This window comes from Brachypodium distachyon, chromosome 2 (assembly GCF_000005505.3).
Source record: "Brachypodium distachyon strain Bd21 chromosome 2, Brachypodium_distachyon_v3.0, whole genome shotgun sequence".
Classification (NCBI taxonomy): domain Eukaryota; kingdom Viridiplantae; phylum Streptophyta; class Magnoliopsida; order Poales; family Poaceae; genus Brachypodium; species Brachypodium distachyon.
Window position 1 is genome coordinate 51472138 of NC_016132.3, and position 23604 is coordinate 51495741.

At 47.5% G+C, this 23604-nt stretch overlaps 4 protein-coding genes and 1 long non-coding RNA gene across 6 annotated transcripts; all 5 read right to left on the minus strand.

Annotated features, from left to right (window-relative positions):
* Window positions 1-804: 804 nt before the first annotated feature.
* On the minus strand, window positions 805-7369 carry LOC100827139. Of its 2 annotated transcripts, none has more exons than XM_003564324.4 (7): window positions 6856-7369; window positions 4328-4468; window positions 3865-4230; window positions 3085-3330; window positions 2548-2640; window positions 1674-1874; window positions 805-1427 (listed from the first exon to the last, which is right to left on the minus strand). In XM_003564324.4, the coding sequence occupies exons 1-7, from the start codon at window positions 7219-7221 to the stop codon at window positions 1212-1214; spliced, it is 1629 nt and encodes a 542-aa protein (XP_003564372.1). In that variant the 5' UTR covers window positions 7222-7369; the 3' UTR covers window positions 805-1211. The 2 variants fall into 2 exon arrangements, with proteins under 2 accessions (XP_003564372.1, XP_003564373.1); XM_003564325.4 differs by lacking the exon at window positions 6856-7369 and adding an exon at window positions 5755-6256.
* Window positions 7370-10476: 3107 nt separating this feature from the next.
* Window positions 10477-11174, minus strand: LOC100831522. The gene has a single exon (XM_003564339.4). It carries the CDS (start codon window positions 11024-11026, stop codon window positions 10697-10699), a length of 330 nt encoding a protein of 109 aa, XP_003564387.1. The 5' UTR covers window positions 11027-11174; the 3' UTR covers window positions 10477-10696.
* A 945-nt stretch (window positions 11175-12119) lies between these two features.
* On the minus strand, window positions 12120-14102 carry LOC104582882. Its single transcript, XR_002963471.1, has 4 exons — window positions 13373-14102; window positions 12982-13289; window positions 12800-12909; window positions 12120-12479 (listed from the first exon to the last, which is right to left on the minus strand). It is a non-coding gene; the product is annotated as an uncharacterized LOC104582882 (long non-coding RNA).
* A 1708-nt stretch (window positions 14103-15810) lies between these two features.
* LOC100831821 lies at window positions 15811-16482 on the minus strand. Its single transcript, XM_003564340.4, has one exon. It carries the CDS (start codon window positions 16316-16318, stop codon window positions 16022-16024), a length of 297 nt encoding a protein of 98 aa, XP_003564388.1. The 5' UTR covers window positions 16319-16482; the 3' UTR covers window positions 15811-16021.
* Window positions 16483-19649: 3167 nt separating this feature from the next.
* On the minus strand, window positions 19650-20359 carry LOC100832426. The gene has a single exon (XM_003564342.4). The coding sequence runs from the start codon at window positions 20203-20205 to the stop codon at window positions 19861-19863; it is 345 nt and encodes a 114-aa protein (XP_003564390.1). The 5' UTR covers window positions 20206-20359; the 3' UTR covers window positions 19650-19860.
* Window positions 20360-23604: the final 3245 nt, after the last annotated feature.

The following is a 23604-nucleotide window of genomic DNA, read 5'->3' on the forward strand; positions in this document are numbered from 1 at the left end:
TTTGATTTATGTCATGCAGTCGATATTCTAACTTGTAGTAGTTCCTCTATTTACTAAAGGATGCCATCTTAGCTTTTCGTCAGCCAAACTTTGATGTTTGACCATGTCCATTGCTAAAAATGTCAATATCTATAATAAATAAACTATGAAAAATATATTTTCATGGTCTATATATTGGTATCTATTTGATACCGTAAATATGATATTCTTACAATAAACATAGTCAAATTTTAAAAGGCTTGAGTTAATATAAAAGTAAGATGCAACTATTTAGGAATGAATTTAGTAATTTCTTTTAGGGATAGAAAGAGAAAAAACTCGTACGCCGTACGTTTGCTCTCTGGCGTCGACGTCTAAGACGCATGCATGACTGGTTTACCGCGTCACTGTAACACGAGAGGCACATTCTGTATTCTACAGAGACATGGTACCTTGCGTGGTCGAAGAACGAGTTCGATGATACACACATCAAGCCGTTTCCTCAGAAGATAGATAGCACGCGCCCTTGGATTATATTGGTAGGGAAAGGTTAAACGAGCGGTTGTAATATACGGAGTATTTGGCAACGGTCACGTGTAAAGGCAGGCGCTCCCCAGGTCAGTTGTGTTTACATCGTTATCACGGAAAAGCAATTCAGGAGCGTACAACCTGTTAGATCTCAACTTTCAGAATCTTTTCTGTAGCGTTTGTTTTTTATGCTTGTAGTTTAATGTGAATTTCAGCATCTACTCCAACCATTTTTTTCATTAATTTCCGTAGCATCTACACATTTATGTGTTCTTTATATCCATGTGACTGTAATCCTTTTTACAAAAATAATAATTCTCATTTACATTCGGACCAAATTCTTGTACAAATTGGTCCTATTGTCCAAATTGGTCCGGGGCTTGTTTAGCACACAACACGAGCCAAATCAGATGCTAGCACAAATATAGAACTAATATGCAGCCATTCATCAACCTTTTACAATCAGCTTTAATACAACAACGCACATACATATATGTGAAAGTGTACCTAAATTTTAGAACTATGAATGTTTTGAGAACCCTAAAGCAGTGATGCGCCAGATACAGAAGAGCTATGCTGTACATTTAAAGGAAGATGATGTATCCTGCTTGCCGCGAGCTGTGTATCTCAAAGGGAAATATCCAAACCTACCGTGATATGTACAGCTAAAGTATTGACTAAAACAAAGCGATTAATAGTACTGCTCAGCAGTTCTGAGTCCTGAGGTAATCTGGCGGCAGCGACGGACATCTTTCATTCATGTGAGGGTATGGTTTCATGGTGTTGTATCCCGGCAGCTCCATTCGGTATCTGCCCTTGATTTGGCAAAAGGGGAGCTTAACACTGTCATCTTTGTTGCACCACTCTGGGAGCCGTGTTGTGTTGTCTTCATAAAAGTTTAGGACGTAAGCATCTTTTATCTACAAGGAAATGTGGACTTCACATGTCACGTATTTATACCAGATATGGATATAACTAAATAAGGAATGTCAATAATCCAAATAATTTGGTAATCCAAATCATTTGGTACCGCAGCCTTCTACTGAGTCAGTTTATGAGAAAGATACCAACCTTCTACTGACTACCCGACCATACCATAATTTTATATCACTGCCTATAAACTCACAAAGGACTCAACTTAAGCATAATAATTCATGATTACTCACTGTGAATTCCGTGACTTCCACAGAGCTGGAAATTGGCTCAAAGAGTCCAGCCTCCTTGTACATCATGAGGACATAAGCCACACAAGATGCTGACTGACCATCAGTATAGACCCACTTATCTTGCTCAGGAATTGTTAGCAACTTGTCGAATGTCGTCCCACGTTTCTCTGATTCCACTATGATTTCAGGGAGATCGAGACCCTGAAAGCGGCTCAATTATAAGACTTTTCAGAACAAAGATATTAAGCACAAAGGAACTGCACGGAACAATGATGCATTGTGTATATGAATAAAGCAACTATGTCAAAACAAATTGAATATGCAAGCTACCAAGCTGCAATATCTCTAAACATCGGCACTCAGCATAGTGTCACCCAATAAATCCCCTAGAGAGAACCATCTAGCACATAAGTATTTTTAACTTATACCCCTCTTGTTCAGTCAGTAGGTTACAACAAAGGTACAGTTGATTAAATGAGAGTTGTACAAGGAAACTCTTCCCAAAATAGCTGACTATGTAAATCAAACTGCATTCACATTTTCCTTGCAGGGTTCCATTTCATAAGCCAGTCTCCTGGATTAAGATCCGCTGCATTTAAAATAGGATGATGGCACTCAATTATAAGTGTCAAAACCAAATGCCAGAGTATCCAAGGTCACTAGAGTGTCCATAGTCCCACAGGTTTGAGGTTATACAGATGCTTATTCCCACAAAATCATAAGTCAGCTAGATGAATTAAACTGCCAAAATAGGGGGCGGGTATGATTTAGACAATAGAAGATCTCATCTGCAGAACATCATGGAGTAACCAGACCAAAATAGGAATTATTACACAAGTTCAGGTATTGAAAGTCAGTGATCACTGAAACAAACCTTAGTTCCAAGCCGCTTGTTAAGGGCTTCTTTCCACATATTAGCAGCATAATCTGGTTGAAGCTTGTTCCACACAGTCATAACAGATGCAACCTATGTCAATCATAAGATTCAAGTTACTATAGTAGCTAATAAATCCTGGAAGAGTGCATAGTCCGGCCTCGTAGGAAATGATTAAACCACGATAAACTTGATACTCCGTCCAACAAAAGATGTCTCAAGTTTGTCAAAATTTGGATGTATCTAGACATGACTTAGTGTATAGATGCATTCAAATTTAGACATCCTTTTTTTTTAGGGGAAAGTTGAGACATCCTTTGTTGGACAGAGGAAGTACTACAATTTATAGAAAAATTTTAATCGAAGAATTAAAAGTTGTATTTGCTGTGAGGTAAAAGATCAATCGTTTGATTCAGTTCCATATAATCATACCACCCAAGCTATAAGGATATGAAAACATAAAGATGATAATAAATACATCAATTAATAAGATAAACAGTAGCAAACTGCTCTTGAAAATGTAACATAGAATCATACCACGTGAGCATCTAATGGCGGTGGATAGTTATGACTTATAGTGTCAATCCAACTGAAAATCATGTTATGATACCCATAAGGCTTCCCATTCATCTTTTTTGCATAATTCCAAGCTGCGGTCTCATTAAATTTTGCTCGCAAATCTTGACGTAACGGAAGCAATGCAATCTGAGGATTTGAATCATCCTTAGTCACCTCGAAGTCCCACCATTCTTCCCATGGCAAGATGGCAATAATATCTTCTCCCTGTACGGTACCATTTGTTAGCTTAACTTGTGATACTTAAACTAATATACCACATGTCAATGAACACCATACACATAATGACTCCCACAGCATATAACTTGTAACCCAAGTAGAATAACATCTGACAGTAATATCTCCTTTGTTGTCTTCCGTACAACCAAAGGGGAGATGATACTCCGTAGGTAAACGAAGGGATCGATTGCCACTTAAAAATAACTATACCTATGGCCTATGACAGCAGACACTATTTTCTGATGAGCACATAGTGTTCCTCACTTCTTCTCATCCTTTTACCTCAAAAGGAAAAGAATGCATACCATTTTGATCAAACAATGGAATAGTATGCACTAAGACTACTTTAAGTTGTTAATCAAAATAACAGATACCTAAGTCACTAGGTGTCATTTTATCATGCCCCCTGCGTAAAGTAATAGTAACACTGGAGCTTTGCTGTTTTTCAAGTTCTTATACATTCCTTATCTTATCAGGCATTTTAGCACAAAATAAATAAATACCATTGTTAAGGACAGGTACCTGCTCATTTTCATGACCAGATTCTCCAACCCACAGCTTTCCTTCAGAGTCCCTCAGGCAAACTGCGGTATGTCCTGCATAAGCTCCAGTAACCCATTTCTCAAGGGTTTCGAAACCACCCCAGCGCCCACGAATTTTGGATAAAACCAAAAAATCTCCAGAGTGGATGTCATCCACATTTAGTTCCGAAACCCATGGTTTTGGCCGTTCATCAAAGGTTGCGCCCATATGCTTCTTGAGAAATGCAAGGTTTGAATTCTCACCCCATCCAGTATTTGTGAAAAGAGGGAAAACATCCCAAAGTGCTCTGAGTGTCCCGATTGTTCCTGATGGCATGAGGAAGATGGACACTCCATTATGTTTCACCTATTTTAAAGTAACAAAACAGCAAACTTGTATCAGTAATGGCAAATGTCAGTTGCAGACAAAAGAAGTAGGAGTAGCAGTTACTACATAGACTTACATATTCATACTCGGCCTTGCTTTCCCATTCTTTGATTTCAAGGGTATGCTCACGACCCAGAAAGTAGTAATCCCATGTTACACGGTATGGTGTTGCAAACACATAAAGATCCATGCAGGTCCAGCTATGTGCTTTGGTTGTCTACAGACAAATGGAAGTTAAGTTTCAGGATAAGTAGTAAGACAAGAAAGATGTTTGCATGAAGGAAGGAGAGGAGAAATATCAGACAAACAGAAACTAAAGAGAAGTGCAAGTAACAAAAGAGCAAAAGAGTAAATCAAGGTTCAGGCATATGGACTGCTGATTTCCATGTAGGCCTATCAAAGGCCAAATCTCTAGGTACATTCCAGTCCTTCAGGTCCCTTTTAACTGCCTCCTCCCACGTCAACTTTGGTCGCCCTCTACCCCTCTTTGTATTAGTGTTACCCCTTAGAATCCCACTATTAACCGGTGCTTCCGGTGGCCTCCGTTGTACATGCCCAAACCAACTTAATCTGTGTTGGACAAGCTTCTCTTCAATTGGCGCCACCCCTATCCTGAACATCATAAAGCTACAGAAGTGGAAAAGTTCTTGTATTTTGACCTAATGAAATTTGTTATTTAAGTTGCTCTAGTATGAGGTATTCTAGATAGTTCTTAGCCCTGTAAATTATAAACAACCAAGCAATAGGCCTGAAGCCCTGAACATCAGACTGCTTCAATAGGGTAAGTATCAAAAATTGCTCTTTGTGCTCGATAGGCTCAATCTTCTGACAGTAGTTACAAGAAATCAGGATAAAAAGTTTGAAACGCTCTTCTAATGGAGCCCGGTTTGAAAAATCATCAACCTTAAACTTCCATGTGGGCCTAACTAGTAACAAATCTAATTCATACATAACTGCTTAGAGCGCTCTCACTGGTGAGCATTACAATTCCCTGTAATACAATTACAGCTTTGCTACATAAATGATGAAAGGGGGCTGGGAGCCATACATCATATGTAAAAGCAACAGCGCCGGCCTGTAGTTTGCATTGAGCACTTGAATATAATTAAGCTTGTGATCCAATTTATAAGCTAAAAGTAATCCGACTTTTATGGCACAAAGGGAAGAATACAACTAAGAAGTTAAACAAACCATACTGAAATCGGCACCTCCAAAGTCCAAACAGTGTATTCAACCTCCAGTTCACCAACGATGAAAAATATACCATTTTGCCAAACCTACATGCTTTATCTCAAAACTACAAAATCCTGTGTTTTTAGTATGGCTGTACTAGAAATATCAAAATTATGTCAGATTCTTCTTGCAAGCATGGACACCCAATTAGAACGACTCCGGCTGCCCATTACCTCACTCCAAGAAAATTGTTCTACCGTCCCGTCCACTCAATCGAACCCAAAAGTAACATAACAAGCAAGGCGAGGTTGGTCTCGCACCGGCGTTCACCTCGAGATGGACCGTGCCGCCTCCGAGGCCCCCGTTGGTACCGTTGCGGAACTCCATCCACGCTCGGTTCTCGTAGAAACAGGCGCCCTTCCATTTGGCGGCGCGGGCATCATCCCCCACGCGCGCAGCGCCGACGAAGGCCGGCAGGAGATCGGCGGGGCTCTGCAGCTTGAGGCGGCGGAGCAGCGGCCGGGCTACCGACCAAGGCAGGAGCGGGAGGAAGTCGGCGGGGAGGATTGGGGCCCGAAGCTGCCCCTCCAGGAGGTGGCCAGGCGAGGCCGCTAGTAGGAGGGCCACGAGTAGAAGGAGAGGGAGAACGAGGAGCTTGAACCTGGAGGCTCTCATGGCGGGGGGGCCTAGGGTTAGGCGGCTACCGCGCAATGGAGTTCAGTTCAGATGCAGTTGAGAGTTCGGAGGGGACTCTCCAAGGAGGGACGTTTGTAAGTTTGCTTGTTCCTTGTTGGTTGCTTCCGCATCGAGTTGACCAGCGTAGATTCCAAACCAGCAAGAATTGCATAAGTATCCTGAATATGCAATTTTAGCATCAACATGGTTGGATGTTCATGCATAAGGTACTTTAGAATGGACTTCTTTTTTTTACAATACATTTGTGTGTTATTACTGCTAGTCAGTCACCGTCCAAAGCAAGAGTATGAGATCAATCAAATAAAAATATTTTGCATAGTGTATATTTCAGGCATATTCCAGGGTATATCTGGTGTGCATAAAAAAGAAGATTATTTACCCGACGTGTCCCGGTCACAGAAGTCACTGAAATGGACACGGAAGGTGAGAAAAACAGCTACGTCGTGCGCGTGTCCCTCTCATAGCCACAATGGCACAATGCATTTATGGGCAATCACACCGGAAGACAGAGGAGTAGCTCGTCTTCGCAATCTTGGTAAAAAAAAAGACGGCCGAATTGCTGTACGAAGTTTAATCGCGTCCTCTAGTTCATGATCTTTCCGCCATTGCAACACGGAAAGGGGGAAAAATGACAAGGTAACAATTCATCATTCTGTAGCAGTTCGTGGTTTGTCTCTCCCGAATCCCGTGGACCCAAGACCGAAATTTCGACTGTGTGAAGCAGTAGCCCCGTACCTTGAGATGGAGCGTGCCGCCGCCGTACTCGGAGCCGGAGTCGTTGTGGAAGACCAGCCACGCCTCGTTCTCGTAGAAGCAGGCCCCCTTCCACCCGGCCCGCGCGCCGCCCGCCGGCCCCGGGCCTGCCAACGCCGCCCCAACGAACACCGGGAAGATGTCGGACGCGCCGCGGAGCGCCCGGAGCGCCGCCATGGCGACCCGCCGCGGCAGGATGGGCAGGACGTCCAGGGGGCTGAACGGGAGGGTGGGGGGGGCGAATCTGCTCGCGGCCCCATCGTTTGCTCCGGCGGACCAGAGCAGCACGGCGCCGAGCGAGGCTGCCACGAGCAGCAGAGAGACGATGGTGAGCTTGGACTTTGCCATGGTGTTCCGGTTCGGGGGTTTGAGGGGGATTCGGGAACCGTTTTGTTTTGTTTTGCGGGAGGCTTTGGATTTTGTTTCCGCACTTCCGTGTCAAATCTGAGCAGCACGGTGAGGGGAGCAGCGGTGTTTGGTACGCAAATATTTTGGTTGCGTTCTGTGGTCCTGGGCCTCGGATGGGTTTCACCGTCTCTAATAAAAAAGAGAATAGTTCATTTTAAATCATGAACTTGTATGGACGGTCTGAATTGGACCCTCCCTTTTAATCCCGTGATTTCAGCCCCTGGTCTAATTAATCCCGATCGATTAACCTCTATACCGAGATTAGCCGTTTGGTTGCGTCGGGATTGCTGACGTGGCTTGAGATTCGGCACTACACATGGGTCCCCAGTCGGCTGTATCCTTGCACGATTATGTCAGTGCGTGATCCCCTCTGCATCGTCCCTGGATCGCGACAGGTCGGCCACCTCCGGCTTCCACAATTCCAATCGTCGATGTGGGTGGACAGGTGCAGTGATATAGTGCATCTTGAGATTCACCACGAAGAACTCCTCGCAGCTGCTGGTGTCCGGCGATGCCGGCTCGTGTGTTGGCCGCGCCCATCCGTGGCCGTCGCCGGCGACCACACCCGCCTCACCCCTGCCCCTACCACCGCTCCCTCCGCCGCCCGCCTGCTTTTGTCCTCGGACTCCGGCCATGGCAGGAGCAGCCGAACCATCCGTAGCAACGCACCGAGCTCGACCCCGCCCAGTCATCTTGTTTCCCACCATGACTTACGCCGAGGCGAGGGCGCTCCTGGTCCGGGACGACGACAACAGTGGCAGGGGCAAGGACAAGGGCAACGACATGCCCCTGCTCGAGTGCGCCGTCTACCTCAACGAGTTCGGCAACGACGAGGAGCTCCGCCTCCTCCCAAAGTGCAGCCGCGCCTTTCACGGTTATACCCCGACCGCATCACGGATTGGCTCGCCGGCCATGCAACCTTCCCCGTGCCGCTGCAGTGTTAAAGCTGAGGAGGAGGAGAAGCCAATCGCGGCGGCGGGCCAACGGCTCCGCGGAGGAGCAGCGGCAGGACCAGCAGAACTGAAGCTTCTGTGCTAGTGCATGTGAGGTGTTCGATGAAAGTTCAAGCCTCGATCGAATGGTTTCTTCCGGGGCTTGTGCGATTATGGGTGTTACAACGGGGAGCTAACTCCTCTCAAGTTCAAAGTGGAGATTGAATTCGAAGACGGAGGATTGAAAATGAGGCGCCTGACCGGAAGAAGACATCCAACCCACCCTAGTCATCAATCCAACGGTACCAAACGGTTTTTCTCAAGATAAGGGCTTAATTGACCGGGATCAGTTAGGTCAGGGGTTGAAAATCCGGGATTAGAAGGTTAGTGTTTGATTGGAACGGTCTCTACGAGTGGAAGGTTTAAAATGGACTTTTCTCAATAAAAAATGTTCACGAATTAATAACTTGTTCAGTCTTGATATGCCTATTCAACGCTGTAAACTAAAGAGACATGCCTATTGAAACCGTAAACACACTTTTACAGACCGCCGATCGAGGGGAAAAAATCTACGGTACGGAGACCATGCATACATCAGCGATCAAAATAAAGCAAGAGCATCTCTAGCAGAGAGTAGCAGTAACCGAATACAAGCAGGTCCGAGCAAGTTTTTCGGTTTTGGGAAAAAAACGCCAGACCAGCTACCGTAAAGAGGCCCGGCCCGAGAAAAAAAGATTGAAGGATCTGAATCGGCCTCTCCTCACATATATGTAGGCTCCGAGGGGCCGATTCGTTCCAAACCCGAAGCACTCCGCCGCCCAAAACCACCACGCCGCCGCCCAAAATCCTTCCTCGACCGCCACCCTCTCCTCCACCTCCGGCGGCCCGTGAACTGCTCGGCCTCTGCCGCCCGCCGGGGAGGCCGGACCCCTTCCCCCGCGTGGGCGGGGAACCCTAGCTCCCTGTCATGTTGGAACATTGGGGATTAATTCCCTGATCTTAATTCGTAAAGCAACGCCCGTTTTGATGGGATTCAAGCCTGCGGCGCCATGGCTGCACCTGCGTGCTTCTATGCTGGAGCGAGCAAGAGGAAGACGAGGGTTGGTAGGGCGCAGAGCTAGGGTGAAGATGGGCCAGAGGGAATTGTTCGGTCCAGGAAAAAGGAAAATGGAAATGAAAGAGAAGGTGGGCCAAAGGAAGATGAGGGCTGGTGAGGCGGAGGCGCCAGGGAGCAGATGAGGCGACCAGGCAAGGAGCTTTTTGGGACCCGACGGGCTAAACAGGCTCGGGCAGACTCGCTCAGGCTGGTTTCTTCTTTTTGACGGGTACTCGCCGGGCTTGTGTGCCGTGGCCGGTGATCGGCCCCCCTGATAAGCCAGTACGGTCAGGCCCGTTTATCCCCGGGCCATGACGAGCCTGGGCCGGCCGATGGGCACCTATATAACGCCATACCGCCGAGGCAGGCCCAATCCGCACCCCCAATCCCCCGTGCTAGGTACGCGGGTCTCGAGTCTTCACACGTAACCGCACGCGCACAGCCAGTCAGCCACACCGCGCAAACGGCAAACCACACAACCTGCCGGGTCGCGCAAAGCACCGGCGGCCGGCGGGCGATCGGGCGCGCTATGTTGGCTCGCCAGATCCAGTCGCGCCGCCGCGCGAGTACGCTCCAGAACATGCATCTACACACGCACCGCCTTGGGCTCCGGTCGTCCGGGCGATCATTTCAGCAATGCCGCGGCAACACCTCGGACGGCCCTAGCGGCACCGTCGATGACCGATGGCTCCACGGCCGCCTCCAAGCCCGCACGGCACGTCGATCCGATAAGCTCGCCAGGTGCCCCGACAGGCAGTGAAGCATGACAGCATACGACAGAGGACCTTTGGAATTTCTAAAATCGGGCAAAAGGAAGGTTTGTTGTGAATGCGAATGTTTGTTGTGTTGTCTTGAATTAGCTCAACCTCTATTCCCCACGTGTCTGGAGTCTAGAATGCCTTGCCTTGTCCTCTGTAAATCAGACGATCCGCGTCAGCTAAGTACGAAGAAGCATGGTGCTATACAGCTCGAACTAATTTGTTTTGCACGGATACAAAACAGAGCAAAAGTGGCCACTTTAATTCACGGCCGTATGGTCCAGTCCTGGACGGTATTGGGTTCCGCCATTACGGGCGTGGGTTCATATCAGAGCCTCTCGTATACATCAAGTAAAAGCCAGTTTTCTCCGGCACGGCCAGTATGAAACAAAGTAACAGAAAATGACAGTTGAAGACAGAATGAGATTCAGAATTTGCATTATTCACAGTTAATTCCCTACGTTTTGATGTACATCGTCCTGATAGTTTGAACAAACAAATCATCCAAACGCATTCTATGTACACATGGTCATGGATAACCGTTCAACAAACATGAAAATACAACGAAGAGACGAAGAAATAAAAAGGATCCAGGAGACGAATAGCTCTCAAGATGCACGTCACTCATGTCATGACTCGACGGCCTCAGGAATGCTCTGCAGAGCGGGCCGCCAGTGCTCCTCCCTGTGCGGGTCATGGTAGTGCACCTCCCCGGAGTTCATGATATCCGCCAGCAGCAGCTGCCTGCTCTCCCCTGATCTGCCGCCGTGCGCCGCCGCCTTCCTCTCCATCAGCTCGTGCAGCTGCCTCTTGGTGATCCTGATCGTCACCTCCGACGCATGGTGGTCGTGGTGGTGGTGGTCGTCCTCCGACGAGGACGACGCCGCCTCCTCCCACTCCCACTCGCCGTCGTCGGTCCACGACTCCGCGGCGTGCCGCGACGCCGCGCAGTTGCCCATGGAATAGCTTTAATTTATGGCTGAGTTTCCTCCTTTGCTTCCGGTTGCGAGCTCTAGGTCCTTGTGATCTCCCGCAAACGGGTAGGAAGCCGCGACACGCTGTGGTGGTGGGAACTTTGAGATAGGAATGAATATGTGATGCAAACTTTCCGGTGTCTATTTATAGTTGGAGGTTGGGTGGGAAACGCCGGTCAGCGGCCGGTGATTCTGCACACGCGCGGATTAAGCCCGATCGCTGCCATTGGCCTGGAACCCGTGATGTCACGGAGGGAGGCGAATTTCCTGGTCCGACGTGGCGTGCCGGGTCATGAGCCAGGTCAGACGATCTAATCCTCGCCGACCTGATGACCCCTGGAACTAGCTACACCTTGTCGTGATGTCATTTTTTTCCTTGTCGTCATGTGATTTTTGCCTTGGGCCGATGCGATTGCGCGCGTGAAATCCGATGAGAGATCAGGTGGGTTGCGTGACGGGGACTCTGCGTGCTGGGCGTAGGGTTGATTGAGCTGGTCTTGGGCCGGCCTGGTGTGAATGGGCTCTTGGGCGAATCTTTGAGCGGCTTCAAGGGCCACTCCGGCGAGCTTGCGTGTAACGAGGTTATTCCGGATTAGGATTAGGATTACCGTGCTTGATCAGCGCGGGTTTATTCGGCCGCGTGTACGTTTGAGGCAGTGCAGGCTGAAAGCGTCTCGAAAGAAATAAAAAAGTACAGGCTGAAAGGATAACAAATCCCAGCTTGCATTTACCACGTGTCGTAGTACTTGTACCAGCTCTCTAAAAAAGTTTACTGGGTTGATCCACAGACTTTACTTCAGATTTTGCTTTCCCCAACTTCTTCCGATGGCATGCATCGCCGCCGTGCATGGCCAGAACAAGTCTGGACATACACACACCATGTCAGAACTGCTGATCTGGTCTCATTCCTGCATAATATCGAGAAGACCTGCACACGTGATGCATGGTCTGTATATGAACTATGTGCTGGTAGAATCTCTGTCAAGTGAGAGATGGAATTTTCGATGGTCCTGGTATGTTTAAAAAAACTAGTCGAAATGTCCGTGCGTTGCAACGGGACAACAAACTCAAAGGCTCATTCGGTTTAAAAAAATTAAAACGAGCAAAACTTAGAATTGTCATAGGACGACACTTGCCATCCAAAGGAATTGTTTCAACTTCATTTCTATGGAAAAAAGATGTTGGACCTAATGTTCATTTTCCTAAGAAAACAAAGGAATTCCATGAGATTTCTAAGAAACTAATTTGCTTGTTTTCTATGACACGAATGCATCTACGGTAATTTTTCTTATGAGATCCTGAATCCTTTGAGTTTTCTATGAAATTCCTGTGAAACGAATGAGGCCTAAATGACACCCTCGAAGATATGCATCAAAACTTCCCCTTTCTTCCATGACAACGCCTCCACCGCAACACCAGCCGCTCCAGCTATGACGCCCTGTAGACAGAATCGCACATCACATTGAAATCAGATGCAAATGCAGTTACAAAGATAATTAGTTAACTATCACTAACAAGCAGCAGGAGAAAGACAGCTATTACATTATTACTTGATCCAGCTATGTTGTGGACATTACAGTTATTCCATAACCTTTTTGGAAACCAAGTGTGAAATGATATAGTTCTTTTTATGCAAAATCTCTTTCCCGAATGCATGATTTTTATGCAAAATCTCAAAGGATAATTTCTCATAACCTTTTTTTGCGCAAAATTTCTCAGAACCGTGAGTACAATAAACCAGAGAAATGAACAGCTTACTTGTCCCTTGAGAACAGTTATTGTAGATTCAAGCTCCTCGATAGAACGTTCAAGAATCGTGACATCCTCATCTCTCTCTCTTTGGCATAGATTTTGCTTATCTTTGCATCCTATAGAAGTAGGATAAGTAATTTTATATAAATTGGCTTGGAAACAAAAGGCGTTAGTAATACAACACTTACTTGCCTAGCTTCAATCGCAGCAGCTTCATTCTCCTCAGCTAACGCCATTGCCATCTGAAGCCTGTCACTTAACTTAAGTATCTCTGCTTCGAGATATCCATTGCCATTACATACCATTTTAGTACTATTATTTAGTTTTTCAATATCTGACATCAAACCACCCTCTTCAGAAGAATTAAGCAATAGAATTTCGATCTCCAATCCTTCTATGACCTTAGCTTTGTCTTCCAATAGCGCCAATCAAAGGAACAATTCTCACCTTTCTAAGTGGCATATCCCTGAACTCAATTCCTCACCGGCACCACAATCTGAGGCATTTTTCTACAGTAAGCATCCCTTCAAGTGCTTGAAATTCAGCTTCAGATTGTTTGTGTAGTTGATTGCTCCTTACTGGGCCGCCGTAGCCGTCGTCCACTCGTCGTGGCCGTCGTCGTCATGGCCTCCGTTTACTTGTACCCCACCCTGCCGACGGTACCCACTACCCAGCGAGGAGGGCGGAATGGATGAGGCCGAGGATGGCCGGGTGTCCATCCGCCAGATGCCCAACCCATCACTGGCATCTGGTGCCCGCTGTTCAGCGTCCGCACCGTCGCCACCGCCATCCCTCGCTCACTCGCTCGCCACGGGGGCCTGCTGCTTCCCGTCCGGTGAGTCGGACCAGCGGGATCTCGGGGGAGGTTTAGCCGGGGGGACGAAGCTCGTGGGGCTGCCAGACCAGATGGTAGCCTGGTAGGAGGAGGGGAGGGGTGGCGGGTGCGAGCGGTGATTGCGGCGGACGCGACGGGAATTGGGTCGGCTGCGGAAGACATGTGGGGCTTGGCGGGGTCCAAGAAGGAGTCGGCGGCGGTGGTGGAAGAGCTTTGGCGGCGGAGGAGCAACGGCTCTGGCGAGGCAGACGAAGGGCTTCAGCGGCGGACGGAGAATAGCGAGGAGAAGATGGGGCGGCGCCGCCAATCTGGAGGGCTGCGGTTAGCAGGGAGGAGGAGGGGGGAAGGAGGCGGCGCTGGGGCAGAGGGGTAGGAGAGGGACAGGCGACGACGGCAACGTGAGGAGGCTGCTGGCGCGGGTGAGAGGGATAGGGGAGAGAGACACATGGGAAAGAAAGACGAACGGGTACGGGACTCGGGGGCAGGCGAAGGAGGGTTTGACAGGCGACGAAAAATTAGCGAAGGGAACGGTCCGTATTTTTAGATAGATATATAAATATTTTTTTTGTTTCACAACTTGTCGGAAAGTTCACTTTTCGTCCCTCAAAAAATTTTCGTAATTTTTTCGTCTCTCAATTTTCAAAGCGGACACTTTTAGTCTCTCGGTCCATCCAAAGTGGTTTTTCTAGCCACGTGTCTGGTTTTCGCATAGTTTTTTCACTTATTTTTTTTTTCAATCAAGACATGGATGATGCAGATGGAGGAGAAGTACAACCAGTGCCTGGACAAGATCCAGAGCACGCCGACGCCCAATTTCAACAGCCTCGGCGGTCACGGGATTAAGTGCAAACCAGACAAGTGGCTAGACAAACCGCTTTGGATAGCCTTAAGGACTAAAAGTGTCCGGTTTTAAAAGTTGAGGGATCAAAAAAATACGAATTATTTTTGAGGGACAAGAAATGAACTTTTCGACAAGTTGAGGGACGAAAAAAATACTTTTCTTTTTTAAAAAAAATAGAGAGAACCGGCTTGATCTTGTTGAAGATTAATGTTAAGAGGTACAATTCATAGTCCAATCCCCCACAAAAAAATTTAATAGTCCAATCAGGCGGTTCATTTTAGGAACAGTTCTTCAACTTATATATGCACACGCTATTTCCTGACTGTTCCGAAACTGCAATCTGCTGGGCTTCTGCATTCTGGTCCTTCTAATCATGAACACTGGCTAAGTCTACGTTCCATTGGCTTCTAAATCGCTAACCTTAATTGTTCAATCAATGATGCGTTGTTCATCATCAGCATTGTTCTGGCGTCATTCAGTGGCATGGACCGATGCAACCCTGAACTAATTTTATCTCTTGCAGGCTGCATATGGACCTGAAGGTGATGGAATCTTGACTTATGTTGCACGGGTACCAAATAGTGGTTCATCCAACTACCATAATGATAAACATTGGTTCTTGGAAGAAATCATTGATAGCAATAGCCTGTGGACTGGACCAATTCAGTGTGGAACGTAGTCGTCGATGCCAGTAATGTAATCGTAAGTGTCCATTTTGCTAACAGTTCAGGTTTGACCGGAACTGTAGAGGGACGGAAAATGCAGGTGAGAATATAGTGCCTGCATTTACCGGCCCTGCCATGCTAAATAGTACTTCATTTTAAATTTTTGATTTAAATTTGCTCAAATATGGATGTATCTATTAAAAAACGTCTAGATACATGTAATACTTCGACAACAATTTAGAATGGAGTGGTGATTTTATTTTTTACTTTTGATGACTTTTGGATACCCCAAATTACACTGGATCCCACATTCATTATTAGCACTGAACGTGTAGAGCTCAAAACAAACAAAGTCGGGCAGTGGCTTTGTGTTCCGTTTTGAATTTCAAGATGTCGGTTCATAATTCATATCTCCTCTATCTGTAGTTGTTCTTCACAGCAGTGACATTAATCCTTCAGAGCTCACTTGATATTCGCCTGCCCCTTCTGTCGCCAGTGTCTCCCCTGCGCCAGGCGCAACAGATGCCGAATTGCCGACTCGATCATGGCTGCTGTGCTTGCCTGTCTAGCCAGAACCCCCACACCCCACGGTGTAAAACATCCGGCTCTTTTGGCAAATTTGAATGCAATTTTTTTTTAAATGCCCGAGAGTTTCAAGGAATACACACTACGAAACAGAGCTCGGTACCAAAAATACCAGAAAAAATAAATCCAACAAATCATCTCTATCAGCATTTTTGTATACTCTGTACATCTCCGAACAGAATCTCGATCTAAAACCTACATACTCCTACAGCAACTGTATATGCACATAAAAACGAACCAACTAAAGATGGGGAGAAAAAAAATAATCCTACGAACAGATCCAAAAATGGCGAGTACACTCGTCACTGCTCCTCGGCCTCCGTGATGCTCTGCAGCGACGGCCTCCAGTGCCCCCGCGTCTCGTGCTGGCAGCACACGATGCCGGAATCCATCAGCTCCGCCAGCAACTTCTCGGCCGAGCTCCCCTTGCAGTCCCGGCCGGCTTTCTGCAGCAGCTCCTGGACCTGCCTCTTGGTCACCTTGATCTTCACCTCGACCCGCTCCATCTTCTCGACGGCGGGCATCCGCTCGTCCACCTCCCACTCGTCGTCGTCCACCCACGACGCGGCCGAGCGCTGCAGCTTGAGGCAGTTGCCCATCGATGATCTCCGATCGATGTGTATAAATGTAAAATAGCTCGAGCCTGGATCTGTGGATCGAGCAAGCTCTAGATCTTTTCGAGTTAAGATCTTGGTTCAGTTTTTCTGCTTTACTGCCTGCGCGCCTTTGTGCGAGCGAGAGGATCGTTTGCCTTGCGCGATGGTGCTTATTTATACCTGTAGGTGGAATTAAGCGGTGGTGAAATATCTGATGAATTGTTTAGTGCGACGTGCCAACTTGGGACCTTGGTGGAGTTGGACGTGGATGGAGGCGGGGAGACCACGTCTCGCAGAGGCGGCTTTTCCTTTTTCTTTTTCTTTTTCTTTGCGGGGAAGAGGCGGCTTTCTCCCTAACCGGGTGCTCATCTGGCCACGTGGACGGCTGCAGTGACCCAGCGTGTCTCTTGACAGAGCTAGGGTGGCCGGTGGGATGGAGGCCTCCAGACATTGGACGGCTAGGATTGAGGCGTGGCGGCGCGGCGTGCGTTGTGGGAAACTGGCTGGGGGAACGGAATCTTCAAACGTTATTCCGATTGAAGCTTCGGGAGTGTGAACGCAGTTTTTTCCAGGGGATCTTCCGGAGCCGAAGGCTTGAAGCTACCGACCAGGAGGAGAAATTCCTCTCTCCCGCGCGAATGGTATGTGTACCCGACTAGCCGTGCGGAATTTGGGGCACTTGAGCTCGTTTCTCTGCGGTTATGTCTACAGAATTTGGAGCACTCGAGCTGCTTTTCTCTGCGGTGATGTCTACAGAAAATCTGGAGCATCCGAGGAACGGAGTGCCCACGAACAGCACAACAATTGTGTTCTCGAAGAAGGCACAACCAAACAACCAAAGCCTGGAAAGGTATGAACAGATGTGGGTAATTACAACAACTGCTTGCATTGAGATAAAATAGAACCACAATATGCATAACGCCATAACCTAACAAAGCAATAGCTACTGCTCCAAACCAAACAGCAACAGCAACCTCTGTACATTCTTCTTGCTTAATATATTGACCACCAGCTCTTTGCTGGTTTCTGTAAAAAAAAGAAGAAAAACAAACAGCAACAACTGTGGAACGATCTAATCAATCATGCTAGCTGAGTATATAGTAGGACTCCGTTTTAGATATTGCCAAGGACCACAACATTTGCTTGCGCGTGCGCATATCCTTTGTTGTCATGTACTATAAGCTTACAAACAGAATCGCTAGAGGTTAGGTTCTATCTATATGTCTTCTTTATTTGGATTTTGTCGGCACTAAACAATTCCCACCATCTCATGCATGGAACATGAGCATATTTAAGGCGTAACAATCTCATTATACCAAATGATCTCATGGACCGAACATCAACGCGGGTTATACAAAATGTTTAGGGTTAATATTTTCTCGAAAAAATGTTTAGGGTTAATAGCGGCATCGGCATCTACAGCAAGTATGTACTTTTTTCGGGTGAAAACCTATAATCAGGTAATTCTGGCTAGATTAAGCCGAGTTAACTAGTGGCGTATTAAGGGGGTGGCATGGTGGATAGACCACCCTGAAATTTCTTTCTACCTTACATAGCAATAAAAATAAGAGTAAATAAATTTATATGAATATTAGGGGGCTCTTTGATTCGCAGGATTTCCAAAACGCTGAAATAGGAAAACAACAGGATTGAAATGGCATGTCATCTGGAATACTACATGATTCAGATGATGTTTGAGATTGTGCATAAGAAAAACGTAGTATTCTAATAAAAATGTTGGAGTGGATGGAAGTTTTCCTATGAAATCTAGTGCAAATGAATCATGAGGAAAAGTTCCTATGGTTTGCAATCTTTTGAACCAAACGATCCATATAGGAAATTTTTCATAGGATTGGAATCCTCCAAAAATCCTTTACAATCTTTTGAATCAAAGAGGCACTGGAAGTGTTGGACCAGTCTAGGCCATTGGGCTGGATACGCCACTAGCTTTGACGACGTGCATCATGCCCTTGCTGAGAGTGTTGGCTCGAAGCTCTTTTTCGGGGATGATAATAACAAGTTCGATTGTTTGGGTTCGACCGGTCGATCAGCACTGAGCGGTATTCTCTTATTGAAAACATTGTTTGGATTACCATACTTGGTGCTGGGTTTCGTGTTGTTCCGTCAATGAAACAGCCCAAGGATAGGCAGTGGTAGGTGATGGACAAGATCATTGTCGCTTTGCTAGTCACAGATGATAGCCTTAGGTTTCATTTCTCTTTTGGCGAACCAGTTTAATTGTTCGGACTCGATCTGTGTTATCTCTTATCAGCATCTGAGGATGCAGAGGCATGGAAACTCTGTCTTCAAGGAGAACATTGTCACGTCATTTTAGAGTCAGCCTAGGTCGTTCCCTTCTCTTGGTGTTTGTTTTCCATGAAAATGAAATTCACTAAATTTCGTAGTCAATGCCACCAGCTTATTTTGACCTATTAATGTCTGTATCTGCTAACTACTACTGTGCCGCAAATACAGAATAGTCACTCGATCTACAAGAAAATGGAGCTTCCGGACAGTAACATGCGCGGTCAACACGACAGCAACACTGTGGCCACTAATCAACTGATGGGTACATCGAGCAACCTTGATATAGACACAACGTGTTGGTGGCCCATCTCAATTTTACCCTACGCAGAGTGCATAGGACAATTTGACTTTGCAAATTTTTGCACGCTGGGCTGCAATATGTGTGGATCAGTTCGTAATTAAGGAATGTGCCCGTCAGACTTAGCCATCAGTATTCACTCTCCGACGAGCTATTTCCCTTGGGCTGTCCGGGTCACGTTTCACCAAGAAATGAACTGATGTCATGGTCCCGCGGTACACTATGTTTCACCTTTTTTTATCTTACCTTGCTTCTATAAAAAAATATGGTCAGCTAATTGCTGGTAGGTTCGACTAAAAATGATGTCTAGTCCTTGAGAATAGGCTGAAAGAATTGCAGAAGTTGTCCTAGCAAAAAATGGCTAGTGGTTACCAACGCCGAATCGTTTTCGAAACATAATCTACTAAAATAATACTAGCAAATCATGTTATTCTAGTCACTCGTGGCAAGCAAGTGAACCAAGCATGTTGATTTTTTAATGGCACATTGAATATATGTAGGTGAAGGGAATATATGTATGCTTGGTCTAAGCTCTGCAGTCTACATGGACACCACGACTTCAGCACCGAAGAGGGCGACCCAATCATGGCATGATATTTGGTCACTATGGTTGTATCAACATTCTGCTTCGGAAGGCACAGTGTACCAAGTTCATAGTTTTGCTTTCCATGTACAGTTTTTCTTCCTCGTCGTTTAACTCCTTTTTATTTTTCATTTGTTTCTCACTGCTAAGCTGAAACTCCTTCCATAATCCATAAAGAAAGAAAGAACCTTTTGCCTGTACAGCACATCTCCTTTACAGTGTACACACACCAGCACTTTTTCCCTACAAATTTACATTGTTCGTTGCACCCGAACAAAAGAATAATACGAAAAAGCTGTGTCCTATATCTAAAGACACTGCAAAGAAGCAACCGAGAAAGAGACTCGAAACCATGCGTCATGACTCGACGGCCGCGGCCTCCGGGATGCTCTGCAGCGCGGGCTTCCAATGCGCCACCCTGCAGTGCATCTGGTGGTGCACCTCCCCGGCGTTCATGATGTCCGCCAGAAGCTCCGACGTCGCCGGCCGCCGGCTCTTCCAGACGTGGCTGAAATGCCCGTCGTCGGCGCCCCTCTTGTCTATCAGCTCCTGCAGCTGCCTCTTGCTGATCCTGATGGTCACCTCGTTCATGTGCCGATCTTCATGCACCCCTTCGTCCTCCGCCGACGACGACGGCGATGGCTCCCACTCGCCGTCGTCGGCCCACGACACGGCCTGCTGCGTCACGGCGCAGTTCCCCATACGTACGTGCGTATAGGCTCTAGCTGCTTCTTCTTCTTCTTTGAGGGGACTGCTGTGGTTGTTGTATGTCGCTAGCTGCTGGTTGTGCCTCCTCTGCTCTGCTCTGCTGTTGGATGATTAGGTGGTCTTTGCGTGACCAGCGTCGGCCAGGAGACGCGGTTATATAGTTTTGAGGGGAACGGGGTTGGCGTGCCGCACCTAGCTAACGTCTACGCTAGCCGCGCTGGATTCTGATGTGTCGGATCGTGTCCTACGTGGGCACCGTTGGCGGATGGCGACGAGAAGTGGGTGGGAGCGGTCTGAACGCGGCGGGGGTGCGGGATCTCCGATGGCTGGGACCCAGACGCTCGCCGTGGGAACGCGGCTTTTTTTAGGGGATTCTCCTGCAGTTCACGGGCTCTCGCCACGAGCCCACGAGCCGGGAGCGACCTTTGCTTAGCCGCGGCGGTGTCGTAGTAGCCGCGTGCTTTGTTCTTTTGGATGTCTCGTCGGTGCACGCCGCGCCGCAAACTAGCTGCAAAGCCGTATGTTCAAGCATCGGATTAACAACGACGACATTGCGAGGGGGTTTCTGCCTTGTGGGCTTGCGGCCGGTGAACCACTGCTCCTGCGGTTTTGTGCACATTCTGTTGGCGGCTATCGATCGTCATGACGACATGCTAGTCGCGTACAAGTTGGTATCCCGCGCGGTGACCTGTGCCTGTCAAGCTCATCGCCTCAACCCTCAAATTGCTCTTTGCGGTTGACGTTTGCACAGTCGGTATATGAATATACAAGAAAACATGATCCGGTTAATTAATTACAACCGCCAACAAGAAACTGCTGTCGGACATTGCTGTAGACGCGCAATCGATCGGTTTCGTTCTCATCAGACGGAAAACTTGCCGTAGCCTCGAAGAAACGTAATCATGATGCTACGTTGAAACGGCAGTATTGTGTAGTACTATACTCCCACAGGATGGAGTCGACCAGGATGATGGACATGTGAGCTTCCGCGAGTGGGGCACCCGATTGTACTAAGAAAACTGTCATGTCGACTGTCAAGTCGTGCTGCAGGCTCGTCTCTCCTCTCGTTCAGTGGTTTCCGCGAGAGCACGACGTGCCACGGGCGGACGGCTTGAATCTTCCGGTGTTCTTTCGTGTCGTTTACCTCTCTTTGCTTTTCGGTTTTCGATACCGGCTTCTCTCTAGAAAGTTACCATCCCGTCAGTTTATTTAAGAAGCCATACTCTAAATTTTGTTAGGTTTCCAACTGACCTTAATCAGTTGGAGTTGACTACTGTAGGAGTACTAGTTCCTCGCACTTGGCCAGATAGGATGAACTGGCAAAGGTTGCTTGTCCGCAAGTCCAAAACAGAGCGACAGGGTTACACCTCATGGTCTTGAATGATTGCACGATGAGAACCAGCACCGACGGATCTGCTGCAGGGGCATGCCAAGCCGTTACTAATTTTCATCTCTCTCATCTTTTTTTTTTATTTTTCTTTTTCTAATGGATCCACGTGTCATTTTTTTTTCATTCTTAGTACCCGTGCACAAGCTGTTACTTCTGCAAATAACTAGTACTAACTTTTTTTTTTCATCTCTCTGCCACGCAGGACTAGTAATTGCTTAGTACCTTCTATTGAAGATGTCCTAACTAAACCCGTGTACCTTCTATTGGAGATGCAATTCTGTCCCATGGTAGTGGCAGGAGAAAACGCAATTCTGTCCCATGGTAATGGCCGGAGAAAACAGAGGGTCGATCTGGCGATGTCGACTGGCATAACGAAAGAAAGTAGTACACCCACAGGCCACAGGGGACAGGCGGCGTGGGTAACTTGCTGCGAACAAAGGAAGACGAAGAGGAAGAGGAAGTGGACTTCTCTATCCTACATTTTTCCTGTGAAAATACTGCAATCCAAACGGGGCCTCAGTGTGACTTCCCCACACAAAGGCAAGGAAAAACAGACCGAAAGGAATCGCTCGAAGGGAACGTGAACAGAATATCTCGATCCGGCGAAACCGTTTCGATTTCGTCGCATGGCTAGACGCGGGCGTGAGAGCGTGGCATGCTGGATGGCCTCCTCGCGAGTGGTTCGTGAACAAGGTGGCTGGACATGGGCCGGTGGATCACGAGAGCGCAGAATTCTACGTGCGGCTTTCTTGTTTTTCGGTGGTAGCGCGCGCTTTCAATCTGCCGGTGCCGTTTAATTTTGACATCCAGTTTCTGTAAACAAGAAATCCTCGCGTCAGTCTCGTCAAAAACAATTGCTGCATATCTTTCGGAAACGACCTCTGTTTCCGTTCCTCCCTTCGGCAAAAAGCTCTCGGACCTCACATCACAGTAATCGATTCTAAAAGTGATTACTTCGCCTTACACAATACTACTACAAAAGACAAACGCAAATACGTCTCTTCCGACCAGATAGATTCTAGCCGATGCTATACCATACTCCCCCAAGGGCGATACAGACATTACGAGAGAGGCCCCTTCACCGAAAGGCTGAAACAAAGAAAAGGTGTGGGAAGAAAAGATAATGACAGTAGGAGACAGTTTTGTTTGGTCTACTAGGTGCAACAACTCAACTTTGTTTTCTAACCGAGATCACTAGTTTAGCAAAAGTGCAAAACGCCCCCAACCCTATAACTAAACTGGTGTACCGAAGTGGGTTAAAAACTGGGTCATTTGTTGTGCATTGCGTTATCTGCGTACCATGAATTAACAATCATCGGTATTAAGCACGGTTCAGCACCGTTCTATTTTCAGAGCTCACAAATGGTCGCACCAGTCTCACAGTAGCCCCACGTGACTAAAAACCTTGCAACTTTTAGGTAGTAGCAGATTGGGGGGAAATGTCCTCTTGCACCTGGGTGCGACCTCATCCGGAATCTGCACCTTACAAAGCACGTTGAGATTCGTAAACGTATCTTCCTCCTATATGTATTTGGATCCGTATGGCCATTTTAATTTTGTATTCTTCAACAGTGTTGGGACCACCATGTGCTTTGTTTCCCTTCCACCACCAACCGATTTCTCTGCCCCCACCTCCCCCCACGCTATCTTCCTCCTCTGCCTTTCTCTCTCACTTTTCTCTCCCCTGCTCCCGTCCGACGGTGGCGACTGCCGATTGCTGCTCCCGTTCGCTGCCAACTCCGCCCTTGTCCACTCCGCCCTTGTCCATTTCGACTAGAAGAACCCGTCCGCCTGCTCCTCCTGCGCCATGGATGTTGTCGGGGTTCGGCCGGCTCCAGAACGAGCCGCCGTTCTCGAGATTCCAGCGGCTGGATGCCGGAGTTGGGGAAGACGCTGCGGTTGGACGTTGTCGGAGCCGGACCCCGTGAAGACGAACTCGGTGAAGATGCCGGCGGCGCCATGGACGAGCTCCGCCATCAGAGAGAGAGGGGGGGGGGGACGGG

Excerpts from the sequence above, each read along its gene's own strand:
- LOC100831821 (XM_003564340.4), bottom strand. The coding sequence starts at position 16,318 with ATGGGCAACTGCCTCAAGCTGCAGCGCTCGGCCGCGTCGTGGGTGGAC.
- LOC100832426 (XM_003564342.4), bottom strand. The coding sequence starts at position 20,205 with ATGGGGAACTGCGCCGTGACGCAGCAGGCCGTGTCGTGGGCCGACGAC.
- LOC100831522 (XM_003564339.4), bottom strand. The coding sequence starts at position 11,026 with ATGGGCAACTGCGCGGCGTCGCGGCACGCCGCGGAGTCGTGGACCGAC.
- LOC100827139 (XM_003564324.4), bottom strand. The coding sequence starts at position 7,221 with ATGGCAAAGTCCAAGCTCACCATCGTCTCTCTGCTGCTCGTGGCAGCC. Across the intron at positions 1,875-2,547 it reads ACAAGCGGCTTGGAACTAAG|GGTCTCGATCTCCCTGAAAT; the intron begins GTTTGTTTCAGT and ends AGCCGCTTTCAG. Across the intron at positions 1,428-1,673 it reads TGGAAGTCACGGAATTCACA|ATAAAAGATGCTTACGTCCT; the intron begins GTGAGTAATCAT and ends ATTTCCTTGTAG.